The sequence below is a fragment of the Bos grunniens genome, chromosome 19 (assembly GCF_055505025.1).
Source record: "Bos grunniens cultivar Pamir isolate PY7600 chromosome 19, Bosgru_T2T1.0, whole genome shotgun sequence".
In the NCBI taxonomy this organism is placed as follows: domain Eukaryota; kingdom Metazoa; phylum Chordata; class Mammalia; order Artiodactyla; family Bovidae; genus Bos; species Bos grunniens.
This window is the reverse complement of record NC_141183.1, coordinates 9,658,421-9,682,497: the sequence shown is the minus strand read 5'-3', so window position 1 is coordinate 9,682,497 and position 24,077 is coordinate 9,658,421. Positions and strand designations below refer to the sequence as shown.

Genomic DNA, 24,077 nt, shown 5'->3' with positions numbered 1-24,077 from the left:
TTTCTTAACAACTGCACATGAATCTACAATTGTATCAAAGTTTAATTAAAAAAAAAAGATCAGGACAGTCCTCTGCAAATTCACAGCCATTCACACGCTTTAGCACAAAACGAAGCTCCATCCAGCCCATCAGAGTTAGCTATTCCCGCATGAACCCATCTATGTACCAACTGTTTAGGTAAAATGTGTCCAAGATGCAATTCGGGCCAAGAAGAAAACGTTTAATTTCCTGGGAGAGATGATAAGCCTCATCCCCACCGTCGGCATCTTCATCACCATGAACCCGGGGTATGCCGGGCGCACGGAGCTGCCAGAGAACTTAAAGGCCTTGTTCAGGTGTGCGCGGGGGCAAGGCCCAGGAGAGCGGCTGTGGAGGGCTGGGTCAACCCAGAGGGGGCTAGGGGAGGCAGGGACGGGAAACAAGGCCTGGGTGAGAGGGGCAACCTGGCCAGGACCTCTGTAAGGAGCAGACGGTGTCTTCCCACTTTTTGACTCCCAGGGGGTGGAGAGGAAGGTCCCATTTTAGGCATAAGCTGCCCACGGGTCAGGAAGATCCCCTGGAGAAGGAAATGGCAACCCACTCCCATATTTTTGCCCGGGAAATCCTATGGACTTTGGAGCCTGATGGGCTACAGTCGTGGGGTCACAAAGAGTCGGACACGACTGAGAGACTGAGCATGCACACAGCCAATCGGTACAAGGTGGTGGGGGAGGCAGCGCTGAGGTGACTCTCAGAGGATTTGAGTAAAGGGGGGCAGGGCCTGGAGATACCCCTCTGCAGAGCAAGGGGGCAACAGTAAAGACAGGAGGGGAGCCGAGGGGAGGGGAGGGGGTCTGGGAAGCTGCTCTGCACCTAGAGTCTCTGCCAGTAAGGCTGTGGTCCTCCTGGAAGGTGGTGAGCTCATGAGGGGCAGGTGGGGGCAGGCATGGAGGAGGGGGAGAAGCCAAGACAGACCCCCCCCGGACCCCTCAGGCCCTGTGCCATGGTGGTTCCCGACTTTGAACTGATATGCGAGATCATGCTGGTGGCCGAGGGCTTTCTGGAAGCCCGCCTTCTGGCCAGGAAGTTCATCACACTCTACACCTTGTGCAAAGAGCTGCTGTCAAAGCAGGTGTGTGACTGTCTGGGGGCCCATGGAGCCAGGGGCGGGAGGGATGACAAATGCAGCCGGCCTGGGCTGCCTCCCAGACGGCCTGGCGAAGCCCCCCAGCCTCGGTCCTGGCACGTCAGGTGGCACGCTCATGCCCACCCGCCCGCCCACCCGCAGGATCACTACGACTGGGGCCTGCGAGCCATCAAGTCTGTGCTGGTGGTGGCCGGATCCCTGAAGAGGGGCGACCCCAGCCGGGCAGAGGACCAGGTGCTGATGCGGGCGCTCAGGGACTTCAATATCCCCAAGATCGTCACCGACGACCTGCCCGTGTTCATGGGGCTCATCGGGGACCTCTTCCCCGCCCTGGATGTGCCTCGGAAACGGGACCTGAATTTTGAGAAGGTGGGTATGGCTGGGGTCCCACCAGCGCCTCCTTGCTGCCGAGGACCTCACTTTCCACCATCACTTTCCACCATCTAAGTGGCAGGTACCACATGGGGGTGATGCCCGTGCCTGCCAGCAGGCAATGGCCACGCATGCGTGTCTCCGTCTGCCCTGAGGAATGTCCCGAAGCCACAGGCTGCCTCTCCAGCCCCTTTCTCAATACTGGAGGGTCAGGAGAAGAAGCAGAAGGGGCTTCAGACAAACCTATCCCCCGCACGGGGGTCTTAGTAGCACCCACGGCAGAGCACCTGGACACCCCCCCGGGCAGGGCTGCTGTTCCCTTCTGATCTCTTCCCTGGCGTGGGTTTTCCCGGTCCTGCCCGGCAGGCCCAGCACCCCGTCCTGCCCCCCCCGCCCAGGTCATCAAGCAGAGCATCGTGGAGCTGCAGCTGCAGGCAGAGGACGGCTTCGTGCTGAAGGTGGTGCAGCTGGAGGAGCTGCTACAGGTCCGGCACTCGGTGTTTGTCATCGGGAACGCGGGCAGCGGCAAGTCCCAGGTAGGCGCCTGCCTGGGACCCGGCCCAGGGCACCCTGGGCCCCCGCAGAGCATCATGGGCTGGGAAGGGAGCTGTGCCGGGTGACAGGGACAGCCGAGGAGGCCCAGAGTGGCTGGGGACCCTGGTCCCCCCTTGAGACCCTTCTCCTGGGCCGCCTCTCCTTCCGTCCCTTCCCCCTTGATGCTGGTCATCCACCTGCCTGCAGCCAGTCCCCACCCTCCTGCCCCCTGCCATCGCCTGGGGCACAGTGGGAAGCAGAGGGTGGCGGCAAGCATTACCGATACCCATAACATCGGAAAATTCTAAACCAGCCGAGTGCTCAGCTAGACACCCACAGGATGGACAATTATGCTATTATTAAAGATCATCTCCAAAGACTGTGTAACACGAGGGCTGCTCACTTCAAGTTATTTTTAAAAAGCAGAAACTGTATGAGCCAGTTCTCTAAAAAGGAATGTGTGTATGTGTGTGTATCTACACGCATATCCACGTGAACCTCCTCAAATGTCCTTAAAAACTCTTCTCTCGGTAGAAGAGTTGCAGGTAATTTTTCCCAGCGAGCACACATAACTTGTATTATCAGGAACAGTGGGAATTTTCCCGGGCTTTGGCACAGCAGCTGTCCGCTGTGCACAGAGGAGCGGTCACAGGGCGCCTGGCATGGCCCTGGGTATTGTCTGGGGGACGCAAACGCACCTGCGTGTCTCCAGGGCAAAGCAGGCCCAAGGCCGGGCTTCTGCCCGTGGGTCTTCAAAGGCCCTGTGAGCTTGCACGGGGGCCCTGGCGCGGGGTTTGGGCCTGGGGCGCGGCCCCTGAGCCCCGCGTGGGTGGCCCCTCCTTGGTGCAGGTGCTCAGGTCTCTGAACAAGACCTACCAGAACCTGAAGAGGAAGCCGGTGGCCGTGGACCTGGACCCCAAGGCCGTCACCTGTGACGAACTCTTTGGCATCATCAACCCGGCAACCAGGGAGTGGAAAGATGGTAACAGAGCAGGACCCCCACGGGACCAAGGGGACCAGGGGTCAGAGCCGGCGTCCTAGGCCTGGGTCCGCGGCCCGCCGATTTTGTTGTGGATGCTCAGCCGGGCTCCGTGCAGCGAACCCGTGGCCAGGCCCCCAAGGGAGACCCTCGGCAGGTCCAGCTGGGGCAGGGGCCTGCGCATACACACGGGGCATCCTGATGGCACTCACGGAGAGCAGGGAGATCACAGAGGGCAGCCGGCTCACTCCACCAGGTGGGGGAAGTGGGGAAGCCACGGACACGTGAGCATCAGCACAGCGGCCCCGAGCGGGGCCACCACACTGTGGTCCATGGAGCAGGGAGGGGCCCGGAAACACAGGCCAGAGCCTCGGGGGCTGGGAACGCTGCTTCCCTGGAGGAGGCCCTTGACGAGGTTTGTGCTTTATAAAAAGAACCCAGGACACTGGAGAAAGGACAAATGAGGGGCTGGAGGAGAGAGAGGGGCCCCAGGGGGAGGAAGGGGCTCTGGACCGGATGGAAGGAGGGGTGCCTGCTTCCTGGGGGCTCCCCCACCCTACCTGAGCTTCCATCACCCCCTTCCCGGGCCAGGCTGGGGCTCTGCTCCAGTCTCCCCCCTGCAAGGGTCCTTTGCCCCTCACCCTGCTTTCTCTTCGTGACACTGTATGTGTTTCTGTGTGTATCTTGTGTTTCCCCCACCCCCCTCCACTGGAATGCAAGTTCTGTGGGGTGGGCAGGGGACTGTGGCTGTCCCCAAGCCCCCTGCTCTGAGTCTGAGACTTGAGGAGCACTCAGCAAACCTTTACTGACAGAAGGAAGAAAGGTGGGGAGTGAGGAGTGAGAGGGTGGGGTGCTGGTTGGGGTCGTGGCGCTCCACATAGGGCTGTCGAATCTGAGGATGGACCAGACTTGCGGGGCGTGTTGTGGGGCAGGGTCAGGGGTGGAGGCATCAAGGAGGGGGGGCCTTGGGGTCAAGAGAAGAGCAGGAAGTGAGCCAGGTCCCCTCCCGTCCGAGCGTCCACTGTCCCTCTGGGGAAGGGCACTGGCCACCTTTGAGAGAGAGGGGGCAGGCTGGGTGTCGGCCCGGGGGGTGCCCGGGGTGCTGTCAGCGTCCCCACGGAGCGAGTGCTGCCCAGAGCCAGGCCTGAGCAGCCCTGCCGCCCGCAGGCCTCTTCTCCACCATCATGCGGGACCTGGCCAACATCACTCACGACGGCCCCAAGTGGATCGTGCTGGATGGGGACATAGACCCCATGTGGATCGAGTCCCTCAACACCGTCATGGACGACAACAAGGTGCGAGGGGCCCGCGACCCCGGAGCCAAGCCCCCAGAACCACGGTGACGAGGGGCAGGGGAGCATGTGGGATTCAACACACGTCTCGCCCGCCTCACTCAGCACACAGGGCCCGCTGTGGATGGGGACTGAGGAGGGGGCCTGTCTGGAGCTCTGCACAAAGTGTGATAGACGGTGAGGGGCTGGGGGAAGCCCCCATCCCGAGGCACACTCCTTGCAGGACGTAGGCCCACTGAGCCCAAGCCAGCTCAGATGCTCTCTGGGGAGCGTGGGTGAAGGGTGCAGGCACGGGGAGCGTTCCTACCTGACCACGTGGTGGGTGGCACCACGTAGGAGGGGAAGCTAATATCTTGGAAGGTGCAGACGACATCAGGAATCGTCTAAAAGCAGCTTAAGAACGTGATTCTCAGTCGGGTGGAGGAGGGAACCCCAGTGTTCCCCAGGAAAGGGAGGAGGAGTCCTGGTTTGATGAGGCAAATTTAACCCCAGAGTGAAGTCCTACATGGTCCAAGCACGTCTGGGTGCTCTCCATGGCCCTGGGGTGGGAGGGGGTGCTGACATCTGGGACGGCAGAGAGATGCTGGGTTAGGGAAGCGGTTGGTGGCTGGCAGGATGCAGAGGGTGTCTCTGGCCTCCCCCTCCTCTGAGATGGGTCCTGTGGCCGCCTCAGGACGAGGGCACTCTTGCAGCTGAAACCTACAGGCCCGCGTCCATCTCCAGGTCCTCACCCTGGCCAGCAATGAGCGGATCCCCCTGAACCGCACCATGCGGCTGGTGTTTGAGATCAGCCACCTGAGGACAGCCACGCCGGCCACCGTCTCCAGAGCCGGCATCCTGTACATCAACCCTGCCGATCTGGGCTGGAACCCGTGAGTTGGGCTTTTGTTCTCCTTCAAACTATGCAGAGAAAAAGGGAAGGGTGGTGGTATTTCAGTGTTGCCTGGGCACGCATTCATCCACTCGCTTATTCATTCATACGGTAAGCTCTGTGTGCCAGGCCCTCCTCGGGCAGCATGGTCACTGTGATGCGAGGATGCAGGAGAGACATGTGAATAAGTGATGACATGCCCAGGGACTGCATCATGCCGGCTGATGAAGCAAATGGAAAGGGAGGGCCTGGGCCTGTCATGGAGACAGGAAGTCTTCCTAGGGGAGCTAGAGTTTGGGCTGACCCCCCGCCCCCCCGCAGAGGAGAAGGAGCTTTCCGAGTGGAAAGAGTTTCAGGTGAGAACCAACATTTAAGGCACATCAGAGCAAGAGTGTGAGGTTCCCAGGGACAGGCAGCAGTCTAGTGTTGGCGGATGGACCGTGAAGCATTAAGATGCTCTTGGCAGGAAGGGACCGGCCCTGGACCAGCCTAGGGGCTGGCACAGGGGCCCTCTCTGATGTGGAGGGAAGAGTTCATGCCAGCAGACGACAGGTGGCCACTGGGGATGGGGAGGAGGGGTGGATGTGAGAAACGTTTGAAATCGTGAGAAAAGGAAGGCTTGGCGTTGAAGTTGGAGGTACATTTTCGCTCTTGGACCCATGGCTAGCCGTTTACATGCCAGGACATCCTGCACAGTCTTACGTAGAAACCCCGGTGCAGCGTTCCAGGACTGACAGGCTCGCGAGAAACACTGTGGCTGCTCTCGTTCAGCCATCCATCCATCCATGCCTTCAACCAGTGCTTCCTGTGTGCCTGCCGTGTATCTGACCCTAGGCTACTCCGTGCGGGGGAAACTGGGTCTCCAAGAGACACGTGGAGCGTGATAAGACATGTGGGGAGGAAGCGCTTCCAGAAGGAACAGGCGGAAGGGAAACCAGAAGGTGGCCTCCCGCACACCCAGGGAGAAAGAAGCCTCAGGAGGGGAGGCAGGGTCGACAGGGTCGCGTCCGGAGCATCAAGGAGCCAAGGACAGAAAGTTGCCGCTGGATTTTGGCAGCTGGGAGCTGACCGCTAACTCAGGCAGAACAGATTCCTGGCATGACAGAACCAGAAGCCAGGTGGCAATTCGAGGAGCAGGAACTGGGAGGAGGCCCTCGAAAGGAGGGTCTTTCTGGAAATGAGTCTTGAAGCAGCTGGGAAAGATAAGTGCTGCGGAGCAGAGGGAGGGTTTCCAGGTGCAGGCAAGTTAGGGGGAGCCGGGGAGGCGGAGAGTTGGTGCTCTGTGTGCCTCTGTGGTGGGAAGTGAGCCCAGCTCCCCACACAGCAAGGCCGGGGCTGGAGGGGTGCTCAAGCGCCGTGGCCTGGCAGGGGTGGGACTGGAGCTGGCCTGACTCACAGGGCCCCGGGGGCCGCCGAGACCCGGCACCACTGTGCCGTCTTCTTCAGCATCACCTGTTCGCCCTCTTTTCTGGCGTCCTGTGGCCGCCATGACCAAGGACCACAAACCAGGCAGCTTCAGACAGTGGAGGGTTATCCTCTTCTGCTTCTGGAGGCCAGAGATCTGAAACCAGGCATTGGGAGGGTTGGTTCCTTCTAGAAGCTCTCGGGGGGACCTCTTCCCCCAGCTTCTAGTGTTGCCGGCAATCCTTGGCTTGTAGATGGATGTGGCCACTTTCTGAATCTCAGGTGACCCCCGCCCCGCACACACCTCTGTGTGTCGTCATTTCCCTTCTTATAAGGGCCAGGCAGTGGGTCAGGGCCCACCCTCATCCGTGATGTTTCGATCCCGAGATCCTGACTGATTTCATCCACAAGCACCCTTTTCCCAAATAAGGCCACATTCGCAGACCGCAGGGGGACATGTCTTCTGAGGGGCCGCCAACTCTTCCCACGTCACATGTCTGGGTCTTTCCAGGGTGGGCAGCAGACAAGGCAAGAGAACTGGAACAAAGTCCGAGCAGGAGCCGCTAAGGTGCAGGGGGACAGGAAGAAGCTGACGGGGCCGAGGGGCGCCCAGGGGGACACCCAGCAGGGGCGGGGAGGAAAGAGCCAGAAGACCAGCAGGGGTGGGCAGAGGAGGGGCACTGAGTGGTCTGAAGGAGATGCACCCTTCGGCCGGGAGTGGTCCTTGGGGCTCCAGAGGAATGACCAGGAGACTCTGAGTGGCTCCTTGGGGACCAAGAGGAAACCTGGGTTTTGCTGGAGAGAAGTGGAGAGGCTAAGAGCCAGCTCAGGGCACCCCCAGCCAGCCCCAGAGGAAGAGCAGCACTCCCAAAGGGGCAGCCATCCCGGACGGGGACGTGAAGCACAGTCCAAGGGTCCCATGGCCTCCGGGGACAGGACAGGTGCCCACAGGGGACCCTCTTGTCCTCTTGGTGTTATATATCTGAGCTGGCTTTTCAGATCAAAGCCAGCACACACATTTGCATGCACTAAATGTCTCTAACAAGGCAAAATTTAAAATTTGATATATCCGCCTGCAAGATAGAAGCAAATGCGGCAGTCTATGTATAGATTTGCAAATTGGTCTCCGTTCTGAAGACCTAGTGTACCTGGAATTCAGTTCTTAACTGCACGTGTTTGCTTGCCTGTGTCGGCTTGTCAAGCGTTTGAAAATCGTCTCTGTTACCTAGTTAACCCAGGGGCAACAGGGCAGAGGTTTTGAACTCTTGGTTCCCTCATCTGCTGGGGATGTAGTGAGACTCGGAGCTTCCAGAACACGCACTCACTTGCAGAAAGGCGTGTCTGCAGAGGGCAGGCAAGCTGCGTTGGGTAATGTGAGCCTCCTGCTTATGCTCTGGGCATCCTGGAAATGACAGCTCACTGAGCTCATCGGCCAGCACTCTCTACGCTTTTAGCAGGCGCCTATTTAGCATTTACTGTGGACCAGGCCCTGTCCTCTGAGCCTTAAAAATATCAACCCAGGTAGTCCTTCCAAATGGGAGTTATCATCATCACTCTCATTTACGGATGAGAAACCTGAAACCCAGACGTGTTGAGTAACTTACCCGAGGCTACCGCTGGCCACACGAGAGCCCATTCAAGTCGGGCACTCAGACTCTAGAATCCACACCCCTCACTGCTGTGGTGGGCCACCTCTGTGCAACCCACTCCAGGCAACGTGGCTTCCCAGGAACGCCTGTTGTATTGGTTTGGACTCTTCCACTAAAAGCATCAACTGGCTCAATTCACCAGGCATGCTTCAGGCATGGCTGGATCCAGGAGTCCAGATAATAACACGATGTATCCCTGCTCCTCTCCTTTTCTTCCCTTCCCACCCCCTCCCTGTCTGTCCCCCAGATGATGTTATGAATCCTTTCCTCCCCTCTCCTCCTATATGCAGCCCTACTGTCCTCAGTATCGGCCACATCTGAGGGTAGGAAGCGTGGCTCCTAGTTGTTCTAGGTGGGCAGCACCCCACAGCTAGAATCCCGGGGAAAGAGCGCGCCCTCGTCAGATCCTCTGAAGGTCTCGGGACCGGCCCTGTCACCAGGCAGGAGCACCAGTGGAAAGCCTTCAGCAAGGGGAGGGTCACCAGAGGGACCCCGCCCGGTGGCCTGGTCCTTCAGCACCTTCCCGCCTTCCCCAGGGTGGTGAGCAGCTGGATCGAGAGGCGCAAGGTGCAGTCAGAGAAGGCCAACCTGATGATACTCTTCGACAAGTACCTGCCCACCTGCCTGGACAAGCTCCGCTTCGGGTTTAAGAAGATCACGCCGGTGCCTGAGATCACCATCATCCAGACGATCCTCTACCTGCTCGAGTGCCTCCTCACCGAGAAGAACGCGCCGCCCGACTCCGCCAAGGAGCTCTACGAGCTCTACTTCGTGTTCGCCTGCTTCTGGGCCTTCGGGGGGGCCATGTTCCAGGACCAGGTGAGCAGCCGGCCGCCCGGGCGCCGTCTCCCGGCATCCCTCCAGGCGGGGCCCTTTCTGAGCCTCATTTTTGTCTCCCAACAGCTTGTAGATTATCGGGTCGAGTTCAGCAGGTGGTGGATCAACGAATTTAAGACGATCAAGTTCCCCTCTCAGGGGACGGTCTTCGACTACTACATAGACCCTGACACCAAGAAGTTCCTGCCGTGGACAGACAAAGTGCCCGCCTTCGAGCTGGACCCCGACGTCCCGCTGCAGGTAAACGGCCCAAAACGGCCCAGAACAGTGACGATGGACGACGACTGAGGAGCGGGACCCAGAGTCCCACCCCATGCTTCTCATCGGGACGTCCAGTCGCAGTTTCCATCAGTAGGACCTTTTCCGTGAGACTGGGGGATTTAACGCACTGCCCAGGTCTGTAGGTTTGTCTGGAGGTGGGACCTGGAGGCCTGGGTCTGTCTGAGGTTATGGCTCCTCCCCCGACATCTTCGCGCCCCTCTCTGCCCCCGACCAGGCCTCACTGGTGCACACCACAGAAACCATCCGCATCCGCTACTTCATGGACCTGCTCATGGAGAAGTCGTGGCCAGTCATGCTGGTGGGGAACGCGGGGACGGGCAAGTCGGTGCTAATGGGGGACAAGCTGGACAGCCTGAGCACAGACGACTACCTAGTGCAGGCTGTGCCCTTCAACTTCTACACGACCTCGGCCATGCTGCAGGGTACGGTCGAGGACGAGCCCAGGTGCTCACTGCCTGGCCTGGTCACACCCGGTCACTCTTGTCTGACGTGCTGCCCCCCGATCCCACCCCGAGTTTGTCCCGTCCCTTCTCACCACAGCCCTGGGAGCTCACCAGCTGCCTCTCCACTTCCCACGCTCCCCACCCACTGGTCTCTGTCCCCATAGTGGGGGTACCAGATCCTACAGGGAGCTCACAGCCAGTCTCGAGTGGCCCAAGGTCAATGGGACACAAGTTTCCTGCACCCCTGCCTGGGACCCGTGGTGCCCACCCCTCTCTCCTTCCTTCCCTGGGTGGCTGGAGTCTAACCCGCCTATCCTCGGTGGCCCCCAGGGCTACCCCTTGGGCCGCTGCCTCTGGGATCGACCAGGCACCGTGGGGGCTACCCCATTCCCTTCTCTAGGGGTTCTCGAAAAGCCGCTGGAGAAGAAATCAGGGCGGAACTATGGACCGCCAGGCACCAAGAAGCTGATCTACTTCATCGACGACATGAACATGCCCGAGGTGGACAAGTACGGGACGGTGGCCCCCCACACCCTCATCCGACAGCACATGGACCACGGGCACTGGTAGGCGGGCTGAGGGGACGGCCACGGGTGGGGAGGCAGGGCTGGGACACAGGAGCAGGCTGACAGGGCTTCAGGCCCGTGGAGTCTGGGGAGGGGGAGAGGTCAAGGCACAGAGGGGTTAGCCAGCCTCCCTGGAGTCCCAGTTGAGCTGAAACGTACACCCAGGCCTGCACAATGAGCCACCCTGTTGCCTCCCATTTCAAAAATTTTCTCATTCTCTAGAGCATGAAGTCCAGTTGGCCATTTCATATATAATCGATATTTATTGAGGTTTATGGTGGTTCAGACGGTAAAGTGTCTGCCTACACTGCGGGAGACCCGGGTTCTATCTCTGATTGGGAAGATCTCCTGGAGAAGGAAATGGCAACCCACTCCAGTATTCTCGCCTGGAAAATCCCATGGCTAGAGGGAGCCTCTTAGGCTGCAATCCATGGGGTTGATTGCAATCCAAAGAGTCGGACACGGCTGAGCGACTTCACTTGCACTTTCTTTCATTCATTTATTTAGCTGCAGCGGGCCTTGTTCCCACGTGCGGGATAGTTGATCTTTGTTTTGGCACGTAGGATTTTAGTTGCACTGTGTGGGATCTAGTTCCCTGACCAGGGGTTGAACCTGGGCCCCCTGCCCTGAGGGTGCAGAGTATTAGCCACTAGACCAGCAGGGAAGTCCCAAGGTGGTTTTTGTTTTTTTTTTTTTAAACCATAGGCAAGGCATGACCGGGGTGGGTGGGGTGCCGAGGGTGGCTCCTGGGTGCCAGCGGCAGGGCCTGATGCTGGCCTTCCCCACGCAGGTACGACCGACAGAAGCTGACGCTGAAGGACGTCCACAACTGTCAGTACGTGGCGTGCATGAACCCCACGTCCGGGTCCTTCACCATCGACCCCAGACTTCAGGTGGGCAGAAACTGGACTCGTCTTGGTGGGCTGCATGAGTCCGAAGCTCATTTGTCCAGTGAGGACGAGAGCATGGATGTGGGGTGGTAGGGGCGGCAGGCTGGCTTTCCCTGGAGCACGGCCCAGTCTTTTGGATGTCAGCACATTCGTGGGGACGTCGAGAGGCTGCCAGGTTAAGCAAATGAAAATACAGATGCCTGGGCAAATCTGCATTTCAGAAAAACAGCAAATCACGTCCCATACAATGTTTGAGATGTATTTGTACTAAAAAATTTCTGTGTGAAATTTAGACTTAGCAGGATATCCTATACTGCGTCTATAATCGGGGCAGGGCCTCACCCTGAATTACCTTGGACAGACAGAGATCTGACATGTAAACCCAGGCTGCACTGAGACACTCTGTGGCTGCTGCCAAGTTGTCCCCGAAGAGCGGGATGTGAATTTGACTGTTTTGAGATGGAATCAGTATCTAAGGGTGGCCGAGGCGGTGGTGGGGGGGGTCTCACCACATGCAAGGCTTGAGGGAACCTGTCCATTCTGACCATGCCCACAAGACACCAGGAGACAAGGACAGAGTCTGCTCCCCAGGAAGGCGGCCCTGCCCCAAGCTGGTCCCCACGCACGGCCTGACGAGGGTCTCTGGTTGTTCCGGGCAGCGCCACTTCTGCGTGTTTGCAGTGAGCTTCCCGGGCCAGGAAGCCCTCACAAGCATCTACAGCACCATCCTGAGCCAGCACCTGTCCTACCGCTCAGCGCCCTTTGCGGTCCAGAGGATGAGCAGCCACCTGGTGGCCTCCGCCCTGGGTAAGCCGGCCAGCCTCGCCCCCTCTCCTGTCCGTAAGACCCGCTGCGTTATGGGGCCGACAGCAGCTTCATACTCTCCTCTACTAAATATTTTATTTATACTTTCAAATCAATATTTGTTTTCAATGACGCTGTGTTTCAACAGAGGGTATTATGAGATCCAATTGCTCAAGGGGGGAGGTGGAAGATAGGAAATTCTGTATATAGCAATGACTGACACATGAGCAGAGCGGCAAAATCCCTCCCCCTGCAGATTTCTTAAATTGTCACCGTCTCACAGTCCATTTGCTGTAGAAACTATAGCTTAAGCTTTGCACTTCCTGAGGCCATTAAGAGTGCACAAGAATCGATGTGTCTTTTTCCTGGAACAGCCCTGCACCAGAAAGTGACATCAACGTTTCTTCCCACGGCCATTAAGTTTCATTATGTTTTCAACCTCAGGGACCTCTCCAATATTTTCCAGGTACTGCTCTCTCAGCGCTAAGTAATGCCACCTTATGGCCAATGCCTAATCCACGGGTGCTCGCCTCCTCTGCCATTCTTGGGAGAGAAAGCAAAGTGCCCTATGGATGGACGAAAGTGATGGAGGCGGATACGATGCGATGATGGTTGTGACAGATGATGATGAGGGTGGTGACCGTGGTGGTGGTGGTAACTATGGTGATGGTGCTGATGGTGACCATGGTGATAGTAATGATGGGGATAATGGTAACTATGGTGATGGGGGCGCTGTTGCTGATGGTGGCCATGCTGATAGTGATAATGGTGGTGATGGTTATGGTGGTGCTGGTGATGAGAGGGGTGCTGATAACATTGGGAGTCATGGTGATGACGATGAGAGTGGTGGTGACGTGATGGTGGGGCTGGTGACAGTGTGTCTTGGTGGTGGTGGTGGTGATGTTTCCTCTTATGGATGGACTGAACTAGCCACTGGGTTTGGCCACTTAGATCCCCATTTCCTCCTCCAAACAACGCATAATGCTCAGATATCCCCATTTTTGCAGATGGGGAGTCCAAGGCTCAGGGAGGTTAAGTCACGCCCATCTCCTCCCATCTCAAGTGTCAGCTCAAACGTCGTGCCCCGAGAGGCCCCTCCTCCTCCACACACACCCTGTCCCACCGTCCCCGTGTATGTCACGGCACACATCACAACATGCGATTACCTTGTGATTTGTCTGTCTGGTTCTGTCTCCCCGCTACAAGGGGAGCTCCATGAAGGCAGAGTCTGTCCCGTCATCGCTGCACTCCCAGAACCCAGGACAGGGGCTTGGAAAATAAGCACCCATTGAACTTGCCAGGTCACTTGGTTGGCAAAGAGCTGAGCTAGGCCAGGCCGGGCAGGCTGGCTGCAGAGCTTGAGCTTGACGGCCGCCTCGAGGCCTCCCATAGTCGGCTCGCGCCTGAACAGACCCCTTGTCCCTTTCTCCACCATCCACCCCATTAGAGGGGGCAGCCCTTAACCCTGTCTGGTGAAGAGAATCCCCCTCATCATCTCTCAGACCACAGACACTCACTTCAGCCTCCAGGACTTGTGGCCTTGGCAGTCTCTAGTTTCCTGGGCCCCAAGTGGCTACTGTCCCACTCTACCAGATCACTTCCTGGGAAAGCGGCCACTATTCTCGTTTGATCCATGTGCGGCACTTGGCTTGCCTCTCAACACACCTAAGGATGCTGACCATCCCGCATCTGGGGCAGGGGCTCTTGTTCTCCACCGCAGAGATCCTGAAATTCCCGCTGGACCTCGTCCGCCTCTGGCTGCACGAGGCTGAACGTGTGTACGGGGACAAGATGGTGGACGAGAAGGACCAGGACACGCTGCGCAGGGTCACCATCGCTTCCACCAAGAAGTTCTTTGACGTGAGTCAGGCCACCAGCTCGCCCTGCCAAGCCCAGGAGGGTTTGGAGGGGCAGAGAGAGTAGGGGCCCCTGACAATCCTCGCCTCCTTGCAAGGGCCCTGGGATGGGGATGGGAAGAACCATGCTGGGTCCCATGAGATGGCTCTGCCACGTGCGCGTGGCCCAAGCGAGGAGGAGAGGCGCTCTCGGCAGGTCAGGAGGTGAAGACCTCTCCCTCCAGCAGCCGGGCAGAGACAGCTCTGCTCGGGGTAACACACTCCGCTGGTGGGTCTGGGGTTTGCATGGTAGAATCATTTTCCTGGACTGGCAGTTCATTCCCAGTGGGACACAGACCAGGGGCTTTTGCCCAGCAGTTTGCAGGGCCCCTGGCAGCATCAGTGTGGGCCCCAGCAGACGTGACCTGGCCTCCTGAGGCCGTTGGGCAAGATGCCAGGGCTGCTGCTTGGGCTCCGTGGGCCCGTGGTGGCCACCAGAGCAGACTCTCCCCTGCCCCGCCCCCATCGACATCTAGGATCTCGGTGATGAGCTCCTATTTGCCAAACCAAACATCTTCTGCCACTTTGCTCACGGGATCGGAGACCCCAAATACCTGCCGGTGACCGACCTGGCTCCGCTGAACAAGCTTCTGGTGGAAGTCCTGGACAGTTACAATGAGGTCAACGCGGTCATGAACCTGGTGAGCCCAGGGGTCGAGTGGGCAGCAGTGGGGCTGGGGCCGGGGGACGAGCGAGGGAGGCACGTCCTGCTGGTGAGACACCTGGGGTCTCTCCGCCCCGGCTTCTTTTCAGGTGCTGTTTGAGGACGCGGTGGCCCACATCTGCAGGATCAACCGCATCCTGGAGTCCCCGCGGGGTAACGCCCTGCTGGTGGGGGTGGGCGGCAGCGGCAAGCAGAGCCTCTCCCGCCTGGCCGCGTACATCAGCGCCCTGGACGTGTTCCAGATTACCCTCAAGAAGGGCTACGGGATCCCAGACCTCAAGGTGAGGGCGTCGCCTCTCAATAAGCCGCCCTTGGCAGTGGGAGGAGGGCGGGGGAGGAGGAGTCTGCCCACTCCCTGAAATGGAGCATCTGACACAGAGACTGGGATGGTCACCAGCAGGGTCTTTATCTCAAGACAGCAAAGGCCAGGGCCCACGGCCATGTGCCAAAGGTAAATGGAAGCGTGGGTTTCCGGTAGATGAGAGCTGGAGTCCCCTCATGGAACAGCGGTGAGGGGTTGGGTTCTCGCCTCTGGTCATCGCAGCCTGCCACCTTGCCTTTCCCGGTTTTCCAGATTCAATCATTCAGAACTGGTACTAACTAGCAGTCTCACCGCCTGCTCGGGGTTCTGAGAGGGCCGCTCTCTGAATTAATTGAATAAACATTAGCTCGAACAGGTCTCCCATCCCCAGGACGTGCCGCCGAGGCTTTTTATTGATTTATTTTTCCGGAAAATTTGCTCTCTCAGGGAACTGTGAGCTAGTCAAACATGATTAGTCTAGAGCTTATCATGGCCGCCGCTCAGATTAGAGCTGAAATTGATTTGACCATGTCCCGTGGTGTCTCTCTCTTTGCTTTGGTGCTTCTGTGGGTCAGGACGAGGCTGGCCCAGGGGACCCGCCCCTCCACTCAAGGCTGCAAGGCAGTCACTGCCCAGGTGGCCTTGGGCGGGGGGATGGTCTGGACCCCCACCAGAGCCTGGCGCCCTGGGACCTCAGCAAGAGGGCAGGGTGGTCTGCGGGCTGGGGCCCCAGGAAGGATAACGGGGATGGTTAGCTGGCTCTCGGCCCTGCTCTCAGGCTGTGCCAGGGACTGCAGCCTCCAGGTGAGCATCCAGCCTGTCAGAGTCCCCAGTGCCTACTCTTTCTATCAAACACTAGCCAGCTCTAATTTTTAAACCCAAGCCTTAAGGACAAGGTCTTTGTAATGTAGGTCCTGCCTCCTGGATTGAATCAGAGTGTGTGGATTCTCAGCTGAGCTGAGCGGGTCCTCACTGACCCCACAAGTGCTCTCAGAGTGGAGAGAATCCTTGCACCCGGAGCCATGTAGCGGTACTGAGTTTTCTCCACTGATAAAGCTTCTAGTCTGTTAGCTTAATCATATTGCTTTTATCTTCATGATTGCATCATACTCTTTGCCCTCGTGAGGGCTTCGTTCCCGTTACCTCACCCTGGGACCACCCGTGGCTGTTGCTATTTTATTCCCTGGCATGAGCTGCAGCAGCTCTCTGATCCTTGTCATCCCCATTCACTGTTCCTGCACCCCTGACGAGCCAGCTTTGCACTCGTCCCTTGTCATCATTTATTAAGTAGCTTCTGTAGATTCGGAAGTAAGGACAGCTATAAACAGAGCTATAGGACCTTGCATCCTATTAGGGGAAGCAGACTCCTGAACGGTTAGAAGATGGATTATTATTGTTCTGATAGTAGTGTTGCAGTAAGAAGTTAACAAGGTATATGTTGTTAGTATAACAGATACGTTCATGATTATATTATAAAGTCACACCAACAGCCATGGGCGCCCCCTGGAAGCCGGAGACTTGGGGGCGAGGGGAAGGGTCAGAATCCAAGCCCAAGGGCCATCATGTGCCTCATGGAAAATCCTGGACATGGTCCCAAGAAAACAAGATACCATCAAGGACATTTGGGCAGAGGAGGGGCAGGATGTGGTGGTGTTCTGGGGCAAAGTGGAAGATGGCTTGAAGACAGCAGAGATTGCTCAGGGGTGATGGTGGGCAGGGGGTGCCGCACGAGCCCCGGTGACCCACAAAGGCTGGATCCGGGTGGTGCAATGAGAAGGGAGAGACAGAGCGAGTCCCTCGTCGTGGCCCAGTGTTCTGCCTGCACTTGTGGCCGTGGGGGCTTAGCCGGGCTCCCACCCGCTGGGTCAGCTCCCCAGGCCCCCTACACACAGTCCCCAGGCCAGGCAGTAGCACGCTTTTGACTTTTAGGAGCCCTCTTCCTGGGGCCAGAGTAGCGGCCCCCAGAGCTGGGCTGGACCCTCTGAAGAAATGCTTAAAGCTGAGTGAGGGGCCAGCCATGTGTCAGCAGCCCAGGGACCCCGGGGATGCTTCCAGTTTGGCGCTGTGGCAAGTGGTGCCTTCATAAGTGGGCCTCCTCCCCTCGGGGCCCTAAGTCTCCATCTACAGACCCTGCCGTTTCTTACGGGGCCGATCCGCAGGTGCCCCCCTGCCCTGGGTGGTGGTGCGAGATGCTTCTGAATGAGCATCTTCTTGGTGAGACCTCTAAGGGTGTCTTCCTCGGGTCCAGCTCGACCTTGGCGCCCAGTACATCAAGTCGGCCGTGAAGAACGTTCCCTCGGTGTTCCTGATGACCGACTCCCAAGTGGCCGAAGAGCAGTTCCTGGTGCTGATCAACGACCTGCTGGCCTCGGGGGAGATCCCGGGGCTGTTCATGGATGACGAGGTGGAGAACATCATCTCCTCCATGCGGCCCCAGGTGAAGTCCCTCGGCCTGACAGATACCCGAGAGGCGTGCTGGAAGTTCTTCATTGACAAAGTGCGCAGGAACCTGAAGGTAGGGGGGCCTGGGGCCTGGAGGGTTCCGGGGGGTCTTCTAGGCTGGGTCTTCACTCGGGGAGGAGTTGGGGGCTGTTCTACCTCGAACAGGAAGTGGAAAACTCTTAGGAGAGTTCCAGTGGGCTGCCTGGTGGAGGTGGGCTGTTAGTAGTGCCCCGTGGCCGAAAAGAAGTGTTTTCTGTATGCACTCCTCTCCCGTAGAGCTCGTTAAATAGATTAGTTCACCTTGACCTTCCACATTCCCTCTTGGGGGATGCTGGCTAAGCTACTCGAGTTAGACTGAGTACGTGTTGGGTCCTTCTCTCCCGTCCGGTCTGTGTCCAGTAGGAGAGCTGCCCTCTCCCCTCCCCGCCCCTGGCCAGGTGGCACTGCTCTTCTCATACCTCCCTCCCAGCAAGGACCAGACATGCTAAAGGGACCTGCGTCCTCGCTGCCCAGCATGGATGCCCACTCCCCACTCCCTCTGGCACCCAGCCATCCTTCCGTCTTTGCGAGGGCCACCTCAGGAGAGCTTGGGCTCCCCTGCACCCCCACATCATGAAATGGCCACACTTCTCGCCCAGAACGGGGAATGTTCTCCGCACCACCACCCCCCTCCCCCGCACTTGGAGACAAACACCACTCACAGAGTTTCCCTTCTAGACGGGATTTCTGCAAAAGCAGCACCGTTTGGCATTGCCATCCCCCAGCGAGCAACCTCTGTGTCCTCTTCTAGGTGATCCTGTGTTTCTCCCCTGTGGGCTCCATCCTGCGAGTGCGAGCAAGAAAATTCCCCGCTGTGGTCAACTGCACGGCCATCAACTGGTTCCACGAGTGGCCGGAGGACGCCCTGGTGTCCGTCAGCGCGCGCTTCCTTGAGGACACAGAGGGGATTCAGGTGAGTCTCGGGGCACAGAGCTGGGAGGGAGGGGTCCCCGTCATCTACCTCCAGGGACGGGATTAGGGTGAGGCACTCGCCTTGGGCGCAAAACTTAACGGGGCACCAAAAACTGCACTAAGATCAGCAATGTTTCAATGCGGTATTTTTTTAAAAATCAATGCTGCAACATTCAAAACATCAAACTTATAAACAAAGGTCATCATTTGTTGATCTTGAGGCCCTGAGTCACTCTTACAGGGGAATGGTTATTTCAACCGGCTGGGGGTCCTGGGCTCCACAGGGCCAGTTCAGGGAGGTGTGATGCCCACGTGAGAACAGATGGAGAAGCTTGGGCTTTGAACACAGTCCCTGGTGGGAGCCTGTTGCCGAGCTCATGTTTACTTTGATCCATGTATACAGGTGCACACTTTTTCCTCCTGCCTTGAGCCCCAACACGGCTCAGCCCAAGGGGCTCTGCCCAGGGCTGCTCCCTCACCTGTAACCTGCCTTTCATAGGGCAAGACAAGTACAACGGGGCAACATAAGTCTTCTTTTACTTTTTACCTTCCATTTACGGTGTCTGTCTTTTATCAAAAGACAGTGCCCACATTCACCATCTGAGTTCATTGCTGGCCTAGAAATGGTCATTAAACTCTGACCCAGCTGATGCAAGTAATCGCAAGCCTAGAAAAAATCCCACGTGGTTATTGTGTCTGATTTATTTTGAACACATATTCAGTGGGATAAAATAAGCCTGAAATTAACCTCCTCCCTGGCTTTTAAAGATGGGCAAAGTTCCCTGCTTGCACGGTTAGAGCGTTCAGCTGCGGGATGAGCCATTCCTGGGAATGCAGCTCCGACCACGTGTCCTCCACGCCCCAAGTGAACATAGAGGCGGGGGCCTCCTAGGACCAGGGAATGGCTCCACTACCGGCACCAGTGAGGGCTGCCAAGTAGATGCCAAAGAAATGTGTGTCGGATGAATACCTTCCCAAATCAAGGTGGCGCTAGTGATAAAGAAGGGCTTCCCTGGTAGCTCAGTTAGTAAGGAATCTGCCTACAGTGGAGGAGACCCAGGTTCGATCCCTGAGTCAGGAAGATCCCCTGGAGAAGGAAATGGCAACCCACTCCAGTATTCTTGCCTGGAGAACCCCAGTGGGCAGAGAAGTCTGGCGGGCTGCTGTCCATGGGGTCGCAAAGAGTCAGACACAATTGAAGCGACTTAGCATGCGTGTACAAATGTTGCTCAGACAATTCGTGGGGCAAAGCTCCCAGTGCTTGTCTTCGGGCAGGTTGGCGGGGCCCAGGTCGTAGGGGCTGTGATCCTGACATGGACACAGGACAGAGGAGGCTGGGAAAGGAGTTACTAACCCCCCAGGCCCACCACAGGAAATGCCCAATACATGCTTACAGACGTCCTGGTTATTCAAATATGCTGAATATATGAATGTGTGACTCAGAACCGTCATCACCTCGGCTGTGAAAAGGTGCCCTGGTGGTGCCACGTCACCATTGCCCGTGAGAGCCCTGCAGGCCTTGTCATCTCGAGCCTCACTGGGCACCTGAGCTGCCAAGACTGAGAGGGGGGTCCCTCTCATCCAAGGTCCTTGGCAAGTAAGGGAATCCACCTTGTGGTCCTCTGTGGCCGGCAGCCTCCTCTTCCCCGGGTCGCTTCCACCAGGGCACTGGGGAGTGAACGGCCTGCCTGTCTTTGTAGCCGGAAGTCAAGGCCTCCATCAGCCTCTTCATGTCCTACGTACACACGACTGTCAACGAGATGTCCAAGGTGTACCTGGCCACCGAGAGGCGCTACAACTACACCACGCCCAAAACCTTCCTGGAGCAGATCAAGCTGTACCAGAACCTGCTGGCCAAGAAGAGGATGGAGCTGGTCGCCAAGATCGAGAGGCTGGAGAACGGGCTGATGAAGCTGCAGAGCACGGCCTCTCAGGTAAGAGGAGAATGGGGCCACGGGACGAGCTTCCGGAACCATCCCCCAGACGTGTGACATGTTGGTAAAGGGACCAGGACCCCCGCCTTGGGGAAACTTCCACTTGTAAACTAGAGTGAGGGTGTTGACTGTGACAGCGGGTCCCAGATCCTCTCGGGATGCTGAGGCCAGGTCAGGCGCTTCCTTGGGGAGGGAGGGCCTGAGTCTGGAGGGGTTTGCTCACCCCGTTGGGTGCAGCTCTTGAAGGTGGGTCCATCCTGGGGCTCCGTTCACACTGCCGTGCCCCGATGGAACAGTATCTGCTGTACTTTCACGCCACGTTAATTTTTAGTCTTCTGCCTGGTTTTGAGTGTCTTCCCTGGTGTAGCCCGGGCTCCCTCTTTACTGCCCACTGTTGGCGTCTCCCCAGGGAGCCTGGTAGACAGCCCCCGAGTCCCTGCCTCCTGGCCAAAGGTGCAGGTGGGGAACAACCCCCGACACAGGCGGAGCTACATGCGTCCGGCCACCCCTTGGGGGTCGAGAGGGGCACATAGTGGTGGGGGATGTCCAAGAAAGCGCTTACAGGAGCTGAGAAGTGGCCTGCCCCCTCCCTGGAGAGGAAAGAAAGAGGAGCCTGGCCCAGCGGGCGTTTCTTTTTCCCCAAATATACCTTCCGGAAGTGGTCCTAGGACAGTGAACGAGCTCAGGAGAGGGCAGTTACAGCACCCAAGGGGCTTCCCCAATGGTAGAAATCACCCAGATGGGGAAGGATGTCTCACCCCATCACTCACCACTTCCCAGTACCCTCTCCACCCAGCCTCTTGGGGCCTCACCTGAGCACCCAAGGCAGCATTTCATCCCCAGCCCCCAGCTCTCACAGCCCCACCCACCAGCCTCCCCACGACTCCTCGGCACCCCGGCCACCTTGACTGCCGCCTCCCCAAGCCTCAGGAATGGGTCTTATACTTGTGATGACCCTGTGTACACAGCTGGTGCTCAATGAATACTTACCTTGGAGAAGCTGAAAAAGCACAGAGAAATGCACCCCAGGGAGCAGAAAGCAACTGGCCGGGACCCCAGCCTACCCGTCTGCCTCACCTCCCCCTCCAGGTGGACGATTTAAAAGCCAAGCTGGCGGTTCAGGAGGCAGAGCTCAAGCAGAAAAACGAGAACGCAGACAAGCTGATCCATGTGGTGGGTGTGGAGACTGAGAAAGTCAGCAAGGAGAAAGCCATTGCTGATGAGGAGGAGATCAAGGTGGAGGTCATCAACAAGGTAGGCGGTGGGCAGCTCCACTCGGCCAGGCGCCTTCCCCGAGTGACCAGTATCTCCCTGCGGGCCCTGGCAACCCAGCAGGACTCCTGCAGGGAGGGCACCTCCCCTAAATGCAGGGCCCCTGGCTCAGCAGAGGGCTGCCCTCCCAGGGCCCTGCAGTGGCATCTCCTGAGCTGGTAAGAAATGCAGGTTCCCAGACCCCGGTTCTGCTGAACCGGGTCTGCATCTGAGGGACATGCTCATGTGAGCACATCAAGGCTTGAGAAGATGGCCTCAGAGCCCTGGGCCTCAGACTTCCTACACCAGGAGCCCCCAGAGGTTCCAACACCCCCGACTCTGGTGGGCTCCACACTGAAGGTCCCTGTGGTTGGGCTGATTTCTCATCACCCGTCTGCGTGCCCTTTGCGTCATCAGTCATGCCTCTGCCTGAGGGTCTAAATTAAGAGCCTCAGTAATTGTCTGCTGTCTCTTGAGCGGGCCTGAGTCAGCCTCCTCCCACGGCTGACAGGAGTGGGAAGCCTGAATACTTCCCACCAGCGCTGGAACGAGGGAGGGTCCCAGGAGCTCCGCTCGATCCCTCATGGTCAGCTGTATGACCACAGCCCTGTTAGGGTGGCCGGAAATGTGCCTGACATCTCAAAATTAGCAAGTGATACAGCCAATATCCGAGCCAGGGCCCACACCTGCGCCTTGAACCCTGGGACCTGCCTTTTGATACTCACATGCAGCTTAATGTCTGGGCGCCCACCCCTCTCCAACCCCGGATCCCAAAAGGGCCCACCCAGACGTACTCAGGGAGGCTGGGGGCTGCTCCCAGCACCGCCGGCCAAGTCAGTGCCTTCCACGCCCTGTTCCCTGAAGTCGGGCACAGGGTGGGCTTCTCCAGAAGGTTCTTTGCAGAGGGACCTTCTTCCTTCTGTCCACCCTCCCCCGTGTCCAGCACAGCTCCCAGCCCCCATGGCCTTCTTCGTCTTCCTCTGCTGTCACTCAGGTCCTGATTGATTGATAGGAAGCTTCTCCCAATCTCTCTGGTGCCTGGAAGCTCAGAGAGGTTCTTCCCAACCCGAGTGAACGCATGCATGCGTGAATGAATGGATAGATGTGTGAATACGGGTGTTCTCACTTTAAGAGGAGGATGGCCTGCACCTCTGAAACTGGCCCAATCTGGAGGAATTCCACAATGGCACCAAGAGACGAGGCCTCAAAGCCCTGGGGAGTGGCCTGCACGGGCTCAGGTTTCTCCTCTGGGCCTGGAAGCTGGAGCCAAGAGAAGGCAGTGTTCCCCTTCCTGAATCCCAGGTCAGCTGACGGCCCAGGGCCTTTTGACCTGCGTGTTTTTGGGCAAAGGAGCCAGCAGGCGTTTGGGGGCAGGAAGGTAGACTCCAGACGATGACCCAGAGAGTGAGAGCAGAGGGGAGTGCCCCTCCTCACCCCTCCTCGCCACCCTTCAGGGTCCCCTTTCACACGCACCATCCACATGGACCCCAGCATCCATCTTTCCCATCTGGCTTCCTTCCAGAATGTCACCGAGAAACAAAAGGCCTGTGAAACGGACCTGGCCAAGGCAGAGCCGGCCCTGCTGGCCGCGCAAGAGGCTCTTGACACCCTGAACAAGGTGAGGGCAGGAGGAGGAGGAAGAATCAGGGACCGGGACCCCCAAGCTGAGAGGAGATGCCGTGGGGTCATCGCCAGGACCTCCCGGTCCTGCTCGGGGCTAAATCCCCACTCAGGTCCGTCCACCTGTCTCTGCAGAACAACCTGACGGAGCTGAAGTCCTTCGGGTCCCCCCCGGATGCTGTGGTCAACGTCACGGCCGCTGTGATGATTCTGACCGCACCTGGGGGCAAGATCCCCAAGGACAAGAGCTGGAAAGCTGCGAAAATCATGATGGGCAAGGTGGACACCTTCCTGGACTCCTTGAAAAAGTTCGACAAGGAGCACATCCCCGAGGCCTGCCTGAAAGCGTTCAAGTGAGTCGGGGCTCGGCTGCCCCCATGGGGTCCGCCCAGGTCTCATCCTGTCGGGAGCACATCACGTTCAGGCCCTGTGTGGTCGTGAACCTCCTCCCGCCTGTCCCTGGCCCCACACCGCGTGGTCCCAAGGGAAGCCTGTGCTTGCTGAGGGCAGGGCAGGGTCTTGAGCGACAGAGCGAAGGCGGGACCCCAACTTCCTCCTACCTATCCGTGGCCCCACACCGCGTGGTCCCAAGGGAAGCCTGTGCTTGCTGGGGGCAGGGCAGGGTCTTGGGCGGCACAGAGAAGGCGGGACCCCACAGCCAGCAGGCAAGAGCCTGGGTGCATTTACCTGGACCTGGCTGCCAGGGCATCAAGGTGAAACGTGATCCCAAGCCCGGGGGGAGCCTCATCACCCTCTGTCTCCCCAACCTTGGTCGATCTAGCTTCTTAAATGGGGTGAGGGTAGGGGTGGATCAGAGGGTGGGGTAAGAGGGGTGGTCTACCCACCCCCTGGGTGGTGCTGCGTGCAGGGATCAGTACAGGACCCTGCTTTTGCTCCTGGCACTTTAGAAGTAGCAGTGAGTTTTAGCCTTTTTGTATCTTGTTCATAATTTGTCCCAGCTGTGCACGC

At 58.1% G+C, this 24,077-nt stretch overlaps 1 protein-coding gene across 1 annotated transcript in view; it reads left to right on the top strand.

Moving 5' to 3' along the window:
• The window catches only part of DNAH17 (dynein axonemal heavy chain 17), a 96,848-nt gene that overhangs the window by 49,255 nt on the left and 23,516 nt on the right, over positions 1-24,077 (top strand). Inside the window, exons 38-60 of the mRNA XM_086356430.1 lie at positions 179-336; positions 974-1,112; positions 1,269-1,496; positions 1,898-2,035; positions 2,883-3,015; positions 4,180-4,307; positions 5,028-5,176; positions 8,765-9,047; positions 9,132-9,305; positions 9,562-9,769; positions 10,191-10,356; positions 11,147-11,249; positions 11,906-12,053; positions 12,425-12,516; positions 13,749-13,910; positions 14,422-14,586; positions 14,699-14,890; positions 17,159-17,425; positions 18,143-18,304; positions 20,004-20,237; positions 21,327-21,491; positions 23,011-23,106; positions 23,244-23,461. Of these exons, the coding sequence (XP_086212556.1) occupies positions 179-336; positions 974-1,112; positions 1,269-1,496; positions 1,898-2,035; positions 2,883-3,015; positions 4,180-4,307; positions 5,028-5,176; positions 8,765-9,047; positions 9,132-9,305; positions 9,562-9,769; positions 10,191-10,356; positions 11,147-11,249; positions 11,906-12,053; positions 12,425-12,516; positions 13,749-13,910; positions 14,422-14,586; positions 14,699-14,890; positions 17,159-17,425; positions 18,143-18,304; positions 20,004-20,237; positions 21,327-21,491; positions 23,011-23,106; positions 23,244-23,461 (3,908 nt within the window). The remainder of the gene's footprint in view (positions 1-178; positions 337-973; positions 1,113-1,268; positions 1,497-1,897; positions 2,036-2,882; positions 3,016-4,179; positions 4,308-5,027; positions 5,177-8,764; positions 9,048-9,131; positions 9,306-9,561; positions 9,770-10,190; positions 10,357-11,146; positions 11,250-11,905; positions 12,054-12,424; positions 12,517-13,748; positions 13,911-14,421; positions 14,587-14,698; positions 14,891-17,158; positions 17,426-18,142; positions 18,305-20,003; positions 20,238-21,326; positions 21,492-23,010; positions 23,107-23,243; positions 23,462-24,077) is intronic.